This window comes from Thalassophryne amazonica, chromosome 10, assembly GCF_902500255.1.
Source record: "Thalassophryne amazonica chromosome 10, fThaAma1.1, whole genome shotgun sequence".
Lineage (NCBI taxonomy): Eukaryota > Metazoa > Chordata > Actinopteri > Batrachoidiformes > Batrachoididae > Thalassophryne > Thalassophryne amazonica.
In genome coordinates, this window is record NC_047112.1 from 88401363 (window position 1) to 88414934 (window position 13572).

Sequence of the window (13572 nt, forward strand, 5' to 3'; positions counted from 1 at the left end):
TTTGTATTTTCTGATTTTGAATTCAAAGTATTTGTGTTTGTATTTCGAATACATCACCGATCCCAAGTATTTCCAAATACTTTTACAAATACTTTTTCAAATACTTTTCAAACTTGGGAATCTCTGTGACACCGTGTTGAATATAGATTGTGATAGTTTGATTATTGCCTGTGATATTATAATAGTGAATTTGTGATAAAACATTCAATCCTTTACTTATCAATAGTATTAAGTCATGCTATTTTCACAATAAATTGTCACCGGTTTATCAGTTTTTGTGTTGATTTGTTGTTTATAGTTCATAGAAAGTATTTGTATTTGTATTTGAAATACTCAAAATATAAAGTATTTGTATTTCTATTTGAAAAAGTACAAAGTATTTGTATTTGTATTTGTAATTCAGAAATCTAAAGTATTTGTATTTGTATTTAAATACAATGCAAAGTATTTGACCCCATGTCCGGTATATGATAACAAGAACCGAAACAATTTATAAATACATTAAGACAGTAAATTAACATTTACAAACTACATAATTAACAGGAAATAAAAGGGTTGAGTTCTTCCTCTATAAACTGTTGAGATGTATGGTTCTAAATACATTCTGGACTCACGCCATTCCAACTCATTTTAGAAACTTGCATAATTTATTCCCACCCTTGAAAAATGTCACATACCCAATCTAGAGCCCGTGGATCCTTGTGGGTGGGTGTGGCTGACGCACTGGATGATCGGCCGCTAGGGGCGCTGTTGCGGGAGAAGCCGGATCGTGACAGACTAGTAGTAGCGGACTGTAAACATGGCGGCGTGCACGGCTACGAGGCTGTGCAGAGCACCTTATTACTATTAACCCGAGCGACGGAGACACCCTAAACATGGAGACCGAAGAGGAGCAGCACATAACCACGCTCCTCTGTATGGGCTTTCCTGACCCCGACGTGATACGGAAGGCGCTCCGGCTGGCAAAGAATGACATCAACGAGGCAGTGGCGCTCCTTACGAACGAAAGCCCCGGACTCGGGTACGGCTATGAGCCGATGGAGAGCGGGCCTGCTCCCGTGCTGGGCTCGGGCGGAGACGGGGAGAGCACTGGGCGCAGTGGGACAGGGGGCTTCGACCCCCCGCCTGCATACCACGATGTTGTGGAAAGCGAGGTGAGAGCAGCTTGTGCTTCAGCGGCTGAACGTGGAACATGAGCTAATGCTAACTTGAAAAAAAGAGTGGGCTCGTTCCTTTAACTTAGCAGTTTGTGTGGCAGAGGAGGAGGTGAAAAAAAACTCTTCACTTGTGGCAGTGTGCTGAAAGTGACTACCAAACTGTCTGCTTAACACTGCAAACTTTGAAATATTTCGCTGCTAAGCACGTTGGAAGTAGCTAGCTGATGTAGCTAATAGCTGGCTAGCCTGTTTGAGCGTTGAAGGCGCCAGTGGAGCAGGATTAATGTGCGGAACTGTCATCGCTTGCCTCTATCAACTGTTTAATGATTTGTCACAGTTTAGCCTGCGTTCATTGACTTTGTGTTCTGCCAGCCTCAGGTGATTGGTTGTTTTCACAGCAGCACCTGCACAGATTTCAGCTTCGCTTCGTCTGGTTAGTTAGATATGCTTTCGCTTTTTATTTTATGTAGCTATTATTATCACGTTTTGTCCACATTTCCACCTGTCAAAATGTTAGTTATTCATCTCGATCAGGGTTTGCAGACTGTCCTACACAGTTTCTCTACCGTTAATAAAATAATAATAATGTAGTCTTTTAACTGTTGTTGGTCGTCACGTGACAGTTGATAGTAAAATACATGCAGTAGAGCTTCTACAGGTTTGCTCTGTTGATGCCATATAGCAGACAAGAAAGACCAGTGATACTTAGATTGGGTCCATTCACATTATCAGCTGAAATGATGATGAAATGAAATGAAAGGAGCTAATCATAGACTTCAGGAGAAGCAAAACAGACATTCGTCCCATTATCATTGGGGGGACCTGTGTGGAAAGGGTCAGGGACTTCCGTTTCCCGCGAGTCCACATAGATGCAAAATTGACCTGGGACAGGAACACCACACACTTGGTAAAGAGGTCACAGCAAAGACTCCACTTTCTGAGAGTCCTCAGGAAAAATAACATAAATCAGAAGTTGCTCGTGTCTTTTTACTCCTCTACCATGGAGAGCATCCTCACATACTGCATCTGTAAGTAGTTTACCAGTTACACGGTGGCAAACAGGAAAGCGTTCCAGAGGGTTATTAAAATGGCAGAGAAGATCACTGGGTGCCCTCTACCCACACTGGAGGACCTTCATGGCTCACTGTCTCGGGAGAGCCAACACCATCCTAAAGGACTCATCCCACACTGGGCACTCTCTGTTTGAGCTACTGCCATCAGGCAGATGGTACAAGGTAGGGCTGCAGCTATCGAATATTTTTGGAATCGAGTATTCTATTGATTATTTTATCGATTAATCGAGTAATCGGATAAAAAAGTACTTTTATATTTTTAAACAATATCAGTAGTGGCAAGGCTTTCCCTAAGCAATGGCATAATGTTATTGTGCCATCCTGCAAATTTTTAAGTTTAGGATGTTCCCTCTCTCTGTTTTCCCAGGTAATTATTTGTTTTTTCACATTATTAAGAGTTTTGGAGCTTTGCCAAACCATAAGCCCAGGCGCTCTGTGAATTCTTTAGTCTGCGGACAGTGCGTTCTTTTTTTTTCTTTTCTTACTGCACATTTCATTTGCACTTTTTATTGCTGTGATTTATTCAGTGTTTAGGGTATATTTCTACATGCTGTACAGAGCAGCTCAAACCGAAGTCAAATTCCTTGTTTTCTGTGGATGCTTGGCGAATAACAAAGCCTTTGAAAAACGGCTGTGGAGTGCAACATTTCCACAATAGCTGCAATGATAAATTAACTCTACAGCCTGTTGATAAAAACTCTTATCAAATCTGAAAAAAACATTTTTTTTAATAGTTAAACATGATTAATTTAAAGTGCGCTTCCTTTCGCTTCATAAACACACTGCTTCACTTTAAATGCATAATAAGTCCATTTCAGACGATCAGCACAGGCCCTTTCCCTTAAAAGGCTTTATTTTATTCAGCATGTGGCTTTATAAACTTGTAGCATCGCCTGCTACATTGATTAGCGCTTACATTAGTTATGGGCATGCTCTGCAGTTTTCTACTTGTTTTTTTTTTGTGGGAGCGTTACAGTGCCACCTACAGGCCTGGTATATGTACTACGACTAAACGAAGCTTCGAGGCAAAGAATTTGCCTCGATCATTTTTTGTAATCAAATTATTCGAATTACTTGATTAATTGTTTCAGCCCTAGCTTAGTCCATTGATAAAAGATGCCATCCTACATAAGGATCTCAAATATGAAAGAAATTTGATCTTTTTTGACAGTTATGAATTTGTGAAAATTCATTCAGTGTTAAAGGATAGGTATTTTTCCAATTTCCCCAGATTTTTTGCAAATTTGCCCTTTGACTTATGACCTTGAAAATGTAATCAGTTCTTGCCTATGAGGACATGACTCCTCTGTAAAAATGTCATAGCAATATATGAGATATTGTGGGCTACAGGCTGTTCACGCACAAACAAACAGGGGCAAAAATATTATGACCTCCACCCAACTTTCTTGGCGGAGGTCATAATATTTTTAACAACTAAAATCTGTATCAATATTACTCTGTGCCTTAATTTTGCTGCAATTATGCACTAAATTGAATTGATAAGCCATATAAAAATATATGTACTTCATTTAACTTTTCTGCATAGCTAAACTGGATGTGAGACACACACACGCAGTTGTGTTCAGAAGTTTAAATATACTAATGGGCATGAATGTCATGGTCATTTGGCTTTTAATGATGTCAGTTCCTTAGTGAGGGTGGAATGAAGATCATTCATGACTTTTTTTGAAAAACAATTCAGCACATAAGTTTGAATTTATTTTGGATCTTATGTAATCCATACAGGGACAAAATTATATAGTACAGTAAAACTCGCCTAAACAGTCATCATATAAACCGGATATTCACACTCACTGCACAAAAGCAAAAGTCCCAATGCTTTTGTATGGTTTTCCATATAATAAACACTATATATACCAGATTTTGTATAACAGATTTTCACTCACATCAGACAAAATGTTCTCTCTAACCGCAATGTATTACCATTCAGATCCTCTTGCATGCACCAGGCAAAGCAATCTGGATGTGCCCAGTAACATAGGTATGAAATGAAGTTCAGCACTGACACTAAGTGGGTACTGCATAGCCTTGAATAAAAGCCCGGCAGTTAATTTTTTCCTAACCGTGCTCAAACCACAGCCTGACGTACACCTGCTAAATTAGACACAGCAAAAGGCTGTGATTTGTCACTTTTCACTCCTTCCTCTCCCGTCATATTTTAAAAGTTTTTGCAGTGTGCACGTCAATTACACTTCGGTCATGGATCAAATACGTTTGGCAGAAAAGTCCACAAATATGACAAACTTCATAACACGGAGTCGGAAAATTACACTCAAATGACCTGCAAATTATGGAGGAAATTGTATACCTTACCTTGGTTTGGAGGTAGATAAATGTAGAAAGAAGAGCTTGTTGAGGGACAAATTAATCCAGAAAAAATGCATGAAGACGCGACAGAGGAAAAAACTGTCATACATGTCAACATCATTGCATGGCACAGAGTTACAGAGCTGCAGAAACACAAATCAGGCTTTATTTCAGGCAAATTTCAGCTCTCCCCCAGTGTGTGTGGTTATTATATATATATATATATATATATATATATATATATATATATATATATATATATATATATATAATCGGTAATTGCACAATCAGATGTACCACTAGTGTTTCACTTTTGACGAAAAATGAAATTCAGTATAATGCTTAATAGTTTGTTTCACAATAATAACATCCCAAGGGATCTTCATGCAGAATTTCATGAGCAAACACCATTTAGATTTTTTTCGGTGACAGACTGAGTGCTTGATCCTTGTGAACAAAAACAGGTACTACGGAGACTACATTAGGTTTGTGAAGAACTCTTTTATTCCAAAAAGTTACACACCAAAGCATTGGAAATGGTGTTATTTCCGTGTCCTATAATGTGAGTCAAAAGACTGGACCAAAATTTCTGCTGTAAAACCTCCATCATAGTTTTACAAGTGATTCCAGTATAGAGCTACTACTACGGAGACTACAAGGCTCTACGGAGAGTACATTTGGCACAAATTGTCATTCTTGAGGTACTAAAAATAAATATATCACTTCCCATTTCTAGATCCTGGTTGAGACAAAGACACTCTAGTGCAATATATTGGTATAATTCCTGTACCTAGTGTTGCCTCTCTGTGAGTATGCTACTACGGAGAGTACAATATTTTGGGGGACATCCACATCCCTGATTATGTGAATTTCCCAGAAGTTCCAGCAATAAAACTGAAACAAATTACTAGCACTGTTTTGTAGGGGATCCATTTAGGTGTCAAATCTAATAAACAGGAATTCTGAAATCAAAGGATTTACGAGGTCTATTAGAAAAGAAACCGACCGTTTTATTTTTTTTTAAAAAACTATATGGGTTTGATTCATATGTTTTTACGTCAACCAAGCTTGAACCTTCGTGCGCATGCGTGAGTTTTTCCACGCCTGTCGGTGACGTCATTCGCCTGTGAGCACGCCTTGTTGGAGGAGTGGTCCAGCCCCCTCGTCGGATTTTCATTGTCTGAGAAGTTGCTGAGAGACTGGCGCTGTGCTTCATCAAAATTTTTTCAGAAACTGTGAGGCACATCCGAGTGGATACCATTCGAGAAATTAAGATGGTTTTCGGTGAAAATTTTAACGGCTGATGAGAGATTTTGGATTGTTTCTATCGCTGTAAGGACTTCCCACGGAGTGGGGCATCGCGCAGCGCTCCGAGGCAATGTCGTCATCCTGTTTCAAGCTGAAAACCTCCAAATTTAAGCCTCTGTTGACCCAGGACGTCGTGAGAGAACAGAGAACTTTCAGAAGAGGTCAGAATCAGCAGTTTATCCGGACATTCCACTGTTAAAGGAGATTTTTTTTTAATGAAAGATTTGCGGACGGATTGGCGCATCGGCTCACAGCCGGCGCGGCGCGCCCGCCACAGGAAAAACACCTCCGTGTTGATAACCATTTGTAAAATCCAGGCGGCTTTTGGTGGCTTTCAGTTGAGTGAGTATCTGAGAAATTGTTTAACAGCAGGGCATGTTCCAACTTGTCCTTAAGGCTTCCAACGGAGGTGTTTTTCCTGTGGCGGGCGTGTCGCGTGTCTAATGTAATCACACGTGATTCAAATCTATATGGTTTTTTAAAAAAATAATAAGGTCGAATACTTTTCTAATAGACCTCGTATGTTTAGAAGATAGTGTTTTCTCAAATTAATTGACAAATTTGGATTCTGGTTACAAACCTATTATTTTACTCAAATGACTGCTGCTTGGCTCCAAGTGAAGATTATTCTAATGTCCCTAATGGCATTAGTTTATGAGATATAGGTTGGCAACATTGCATTATTAAAATGGTAACACCTGATTGTGCACTTATACGTATATATATATATATATATATATATATATATATATATATATATATATACACACACACACACAAACTAGGGCTGCCTCGACTAGTCACGACTACGTCGACTATTAAAACCTTTGACAACTAATTTAGTAGTCAAGTTATTTGCTTTGAACCAATGAAGCAGTGCTTCGATCCACTATTTCGTTGGATCTTTGCTTCGCTCCTCTTCAGAAGCGGCAACTCCGCTTCTTATCCCCTCTCAAACCATTTAAATATGCCAATCATGAGTCACTTTTGTGCGGATGAAAGTGACTAACTGGGACTCCTGTCTTGTTGCGAGAAAGAAACAAGAGTTGTCCTCCGTCCATTGCTCCAATGATGTGTTGGCCGAGTCAAGTTAGAAAGATAGAGTTCGCTCGGAATTAATAACTTCAAAGCAAATCGCCATTTAAATCAAATGACACCTCTTTCCAAAGGTTGTAATACAAACAAACTGCAATCGATCAATTTTTTTTTTTTTTTTTTTGTCCTCCCAAACTGAGATGTCCTGGCTGACTTGCAGCGGACCTGCGGACTCCAGCAGCCAGCTGAGCTCAGCTCAGACTTATGGAGTGACATTCATGCTGTTAATGTCTGAAGGGAAATGCTTTTGACAAATACTACAGATTTTTTTTTCTATCTATGTCCAGACATCAAGGATCCAACATGTAGTGTTTATTTACTGTATGTCCAGAGATCAAGGATTCACCATGAAGAGTTTATTTATTTTCAGAGTTCAAGGATCCACCATGCAGAGTTTCTGTCCACAGATCAAGGATCCAACATGTAGAGTTTATTTATGTACAGAGATCAAGGATCCAGTGACCAATTTCATATTTATTTACTTTAAGACTCAATCAAATGTTGTTGACATAGAAAACCTGTGAAGCCTACTTGTAGCTAAGGATGGGTATTGATAAGATTTTATCTGTCAGTACCATTATCAATCCGATTCCTTATCAATTCCCTTATCAATACCTCTTGTGAATTTTCTGTGTACTAAAAGTAGGTTTTATAGGTTTTCTATTTCAACAACATTTTATTGAGTCTTAAAGTAAATAAATGTGAAATTGGTCACTGGAGCCTTAAACTCTGGACATAAATAAACTCTACATGGTGGATCCTTGATCTCTGAACATAAATAGAAATAAACAAAATCTGTAGTTTTTGTCAAAATCATTTCCTTTCAGACATTATTGGCATGAATGTCTTTCCTTATCACTGAGCTGAGCTCTTACAGCTCGCTGTGCTGCACATCAGGATGTAACTCCTAAAGAATGCAGGACGTCTCATTTTGGGAGGAAAACAACGTTTTAGTCAATTGTAGTTGGGTGATTCTCACAAAATCCAGATTTAAAAGGACTCCAACTTCAAAATTTTCAAAAGACATTTGAAGACAAATTTCCAATTAAGCATCTAAGATTAATGTCTGAACTTACTAAAAACATTATTATTTGACATTGTTTTGGGAATTTTGTATAAAATTACAGGTATTTTAGATATTGAATGCAGAGAAAAATATCATTACCGCAACATCAAATCACATCAAATATATTGTTACATACTTTTATTTTGGTTATTTTTAAAGTGGGTTATTAAACACTTATGTCAAGATGTATATATGCCTCAGGAAAGATTACTTTGTTATATTTCGAAATTAAAAAAAAAAAAATCATATTTTTTCTCATTACCGCAAGATACCTAATGATTTATATCATGTTTTTTTAGGATATTTCTTTGAAAACTGACAAATATAATGTTTTTTGTTAAAGAGATTAAATAAGTAATCCTATAAATTGTATAAACAGAATTACAAACTAAAAACAATTTTATAATTATTAAATAATTGCAAATAAACACATTGCGGTAATGACAACAGTGTTTCGGAAATGAAATTCACTAAATCTGTGATAGTGAGCACTTCTCCTTTGCTGAGATAATCCATCCCACCTCACAGGTGTGCCATACCAAGATGCTGATTAGACACCATGATTAGTGCACAGGTGTGCCTTAGACTGCCCACAATAAAAGGCCACTCTGAAAGGTGCAGTTTTGTTTTATTGGGGGGGGATACCAGTCAGTATCTGGTGTGACCACCATTTGCCTCATGCAGTGCAACACATCTCCTTCGCATCATCCGTGAAGAGAACACCTCTCCAACGTGCCAAACACCAGCGAATGTGAGCATTTGCCCCTCAAGTTGGTTACGACGACGAACTGGATTCAGGTCAAGACCCCGATGAGGACGACGAGCATGCAGATGAGCTTCCCAGAGACGGTTTCTAACAGTTTGTGCAGAAATTCTTTGGTTATGCAGACTGATTGTTTCAGCAGCTGTCCGAGTGGCTGGCCTCAGACGATCTTGGAGGTGAACATGCTGGATGTGGAGGTCCTGGGCTGGTGTGGTTACACGTGGTCTGCGGTTGTGAGGCTGGTTGGATGTACTGCCAAATTCTCTGAAACGACTTTGGAGACGGCTTATGGTAGAGAAATGAACATTCAATACACGAGCAACAGCTCTGGTTGACATTCCTGCTGTCAGCATTCCTGCTGTCAGCATGTCAATTGCACGCTCCCTCAAATCTTGCGACATCTGTGGCATTGTGCTGTGTGATAAAATTGCACTTTTCAGAGTGGCCTTTTATTGTGGACAGTCTAAGGCACACCTGTGCACTAATCATGGTGTCTAATCAGCATCTTGGTATGGCACACCTGTGAGGTGGGATGGATTATCTCAGCAAAGGAGAAGTGCTCACTATTACAGATTTAGACTGGTTTGTGAACAATATTTGAGAGAAATGGTGATATTGTGTATGTGGAAAAAGTTTTAGATCTTTGAGTTCATCTCATACAAAATGGGAGCAAAACCAAAAGTGTTGTGTTTATATTTTTGTTGAGTGTAAAACAAAAACATTTTTAAAAGAGTGGCTTGATCGAGCATTTGCAGCACAATATTAGAACTGAACTGACTAAGCAAGTCTAACAAGAATTAAGATGTATTTTTCATTGATGTAGAAATCTTGAAAGGAAATTCACCTGTGTAGCTATACCAGGGAAGAACTCTGCATCATATTCAACTCGGAGCCACTGTCCAACCTCTATGGTAGCCTCGGCAAAGATGTTTTTGTGAGAATGTCCTAAAAGTGAAATGAACTTATTTATTAACTTATCAAACTTATTTATTTATTTATTGTAATATTTAACTTATCAACCTTTGACTTACTTGATGTATTTTCCTGGTTCTTGGAACTGCTTTAATTTATGGAGGAACCAATTCAATGCTCTCCTTAATTTTTTCCTCTGACACCTTGTAGAGAGTCACAGATGAATTATTCTGTAGTTGGTCAAATAGAGAATCAGCATCTGGAATGCTAGTTTCATATGAGTTTCATATCTGCCAAGTTTTTTAAGACCCCACGAACGTTTAACGGCTGATGAGAGATTATGGGGTGTTTCTGTCGGTGTAAGGACTTCCCACAGAGCGGGACGTCCTGCAGCGCTTCCAGGTGCCGTCGTCGGCCTTAATTCACCCAGGACATCGTGAGAGAACAGAGAAGATTCAGAAGAGGCCGGCATGAGGACTTTATGCGGACATTCTACTGTTTAAGGACATTTTTTAATGAAAGACGTGCGCGCAAATTCGCCGAGTCGTTACAGAAACGACTCGGCGAATCTGTGTGCGCCGCGACAGGAAAAAACACCTCCGTGTTGAAAACCATTTGTAAAATTCAGGCGGCTTTTGATGGCTTTCAACAAGTGAGTAACTGAGAAATTATTTAACAGTTTGGGCATGTTCTAACTTGCCCGTTAAGGTTTCCAACGGAGGTGTTTTTCCTGTCGTGACCCCCCGCGGTCGGGTCCAGCCCGACATGCGACTCTGCCCGCACGTTCTTTCATTACAAAATGTCTGTTAACAATGGAATGTCCGAATAAACTTCTCATGCCAACTTCTTCTGAAAGTTCTCTGTTCTCTGACGACTTCCTGGGTCAACAGAGCCTGAAAGGTGGAAGTTTTCAAATTGAAACGGTGAGACGCTGCCGCCTCGAAGCGCAGATCGCCGTCAGGTGCCGTGGGCCATCCTTACGGCGACACTACCAGACCAAAATCTCTCATCAGCCGTTAAAATTTTTACCGAAAACCAGCTGAATTTATCGAATGGTGTCCACTCAGTTGTGCCTTACAGTTTTGAAAAAATTTTGATCAAACAAAGTAGCAGTCTTTGAGCCATTCCTAAACAATGAAAAAATCGACGAGAGGGTGGGCGACTCCTCACTCAAAGACTGCCCACAGGCGAATGACGTAACCGACAGGCGTGAAAAAAACTCTTGCATGCCCACGAGGGTTCAAGCATGTCTGATGTAATCACACGTGATTCAAATCCATATGGTTTTTGAAAAAAATAATAAGGTCGGATACTTTTCTACTAGACCTCGTATATTCAATTCCTGATACTACGTTACATGTAATGCCAGTGTTACATAAAAAGGGAACACTAGTGACCACTGCCGGAGAGTTTGTAAAAACTATATAGCAGTTACAAACTCTCCCGCAGTGGTCACTAGTGTTCCCTTTTACTTTTTTATTAAGAGTTTTAAACAAATATCATGTTATATCAGAAATACACACAAGTTTATACATGTATACATCTATTTCTCATTACCAAAACAGTGAATCTCTCTGCCGCAACCTGTCCTCAAGTGTTGCGGTGTATGATAATGCTGTTGTGGAGTATGAATGACCTTGAACTTTCCTGCGCTCTTTCAAGGCACTATGAGGCCTAGCTAAACTTTACCTAGCTGTTTATATTTAGACCATGATGAGGTAAATATTAATCAAGAATTTTTAAAATTTAAAATGTTAAATGTTAAAAACTTTGCGTATCGGTAATGAGACATGAAAAGTCGTGTAGGCACTCTAACAAATGAACTTTCAAATTTTATTTTGAGAGAAATAAAATGAGGTGCTTAGCTGGTGGCCATCTTGGGTGTCACTGGAAATTATGTCCCCCATTCAGAATTTCTTGATTATAAAAGTTCCTTGTGGACTTAAATGATGATTAAAAAATTGTTGCGGAAGATGAGAAAATTGGTGGTGGACAAAGTTCTTTTCCTTAAAATTTTCACTTTTTGTTACAAAAGAATACCAAATATCACATGTTTATTTACTGTAACTATTTGTAGTATAACATGCACTGAAAGTTTATCATTTTTATTTTTATCAAGTATTAAAATTAGTATTTCGAAGAACCTAAATTCATTAATGGACTCGTTGCTGTAATCAGAATTATACTATTAAATGTGAAAAAACAACAAAAAATATTTTAATGATGGTCAATTTAAATCATGTGCAGCATAGCCTGTAATGATATGTTTATAACTGTATCCTTATAATTGTGATAGCATTTACTTTGATTGTCAAAATGCTTCATGCCACCAAGTAAGTCTGATTTCATGAGAATCACCCAGTTTGTCTGTATTACAGCGTTTGGAAAGAGGTGTCGTTTTAAAAATTTTAACGAGGCAATTCATTTTAAATTATTAATTCTGACCGAACTCTGTCTCGGCAGAGAGCCACGCAGTGTTTGGAGCTGTGCCAACGGAACGGAGGACGATTCTCGTTTCTTGGCTGCAACAAGAGTCCCAGTTAGTGACTTTAATCCACACAAACATGACTCATGATTGACATATTTTAATGGCTTTGACAGGGTTTAAGAAGTGGACTTGCCGCCTCTGAAGAGCAGCAAATCAAAGAACCAACGAGCCAGTGGATCAAAGCATTGCTTCATTGTTCAGGCTTAAAAGTGGAGTCGCACTGCAGAAGCAGTTCATTACAGAGCCGCTGCAAGGTCTCTAATCATGTAGAGAAATGATTATTTTCCCGATAAATACCCTCAAAACAGCTGCCGCTCTGAAAGGACCAATAAGGGAATCGTTAAGGAAAAAGACTATTGATATCAGTGGATTGTATCATTTCTTAAAGATACCCAAAAAGAACTGGTTCTCGATATCCAACCCTACTTTTAGCACACAGAAATTCAAAGGAGGTATCGATAAGGAATCACATTGATAAGCAGACTCGATAATGGTATCGATATCAATAAAATGCGATAAGCTGCAATTACATATGATCCAACTAGTCGACTAATTGCAAAAATAATCGCTGACTAGTTGACTATCAAAATAGTTGTTTGTGGCAGTTCTAGATGCACCTGAGCTTAATTTTGAGCTTCATGGCAAAGGCTGTGAATAATTACACACGTGATTTCCTAGTTTTTTTTTTTTTCTTTATAGTAAATTTGTAACAATCTCAAAAACAAACAAAAAAAAACTAATTGCACAGAGTCATTAAGGGATACCTATGTGTAGAATTTTTTTTTTGGGGGGGGGGGGCAGAATTTCACCCATTTTGGAATAAGGCTGTGACATAAAATGCGGAAAAGGTGAGGTCCTGTGAATACTTTCTGGATGCTGTGTGTGTGTGTGTGTGTGTGTGTGTGTGTATATATATATATATAAGGGTATAACGATACATGTGTTTGTATTGAACCGGTACAGGATGTTCGGTACAGGGCTGTGCACGGGTGAGTTCGCGTTGCGTGTGTTTACCGTAATTTCTGGACTATAGAGCGCACCTAAATATTAGCCACACCCACCAATTTTAAAAACAAGACAATCACCTCCTCTATGTATATCAATGTCTAATTTATTGCATAAGTGGGTCTGTTTGTGGTTCCGACTTTAAAATCAGGTCAGTTAGGTTTAGGAAAGCCGTAAGTATGAAAATGATTAAGGGAGTTATGGTGAGGAATCTTAACAAACAAACGTATCAGTTGTGATATCAATTTTGGATAGGGTAAAGGTGAAAATGTGGGCAAAGAAAATACTAATGTAACACACATTAAGCAGTGTAATTACTGAAAGAATATGATCACGAATACAAGTGGCAGAAATGAGATTCCTCCGTGGGATATCTG

The 13572-nt window shown here is 38.7% G+C and overlaps 1 protein-coding gene across 3 annotated transcripts in view; it reads left to right on the plus strand.

Annotated features, from left to right (window-relative positions):
• Positions 1-764: 764 nt before the first annotated feature.
• The window catches only part of usp24 (ubiquitin specific peptidase 24), a 154139-nt gene continuing 141331 nt past the window's right edge, over positions 765-13572 (plus strand). For all 3 annotated transcript variants that reach the window (XM_034180428.1, XM_034180429.1, XM_034180431.1), the window contains exon 1: positions 765-1154. In XM_034180428.1, the coding sequence (XP_034036319.1) occupies positions 876-1154 (279 nt within the window). In that variant the 5' untranslated portion in view covers positions 765-875. The remainder of the gene's footprint in view (positions 1155-13572) is intronic.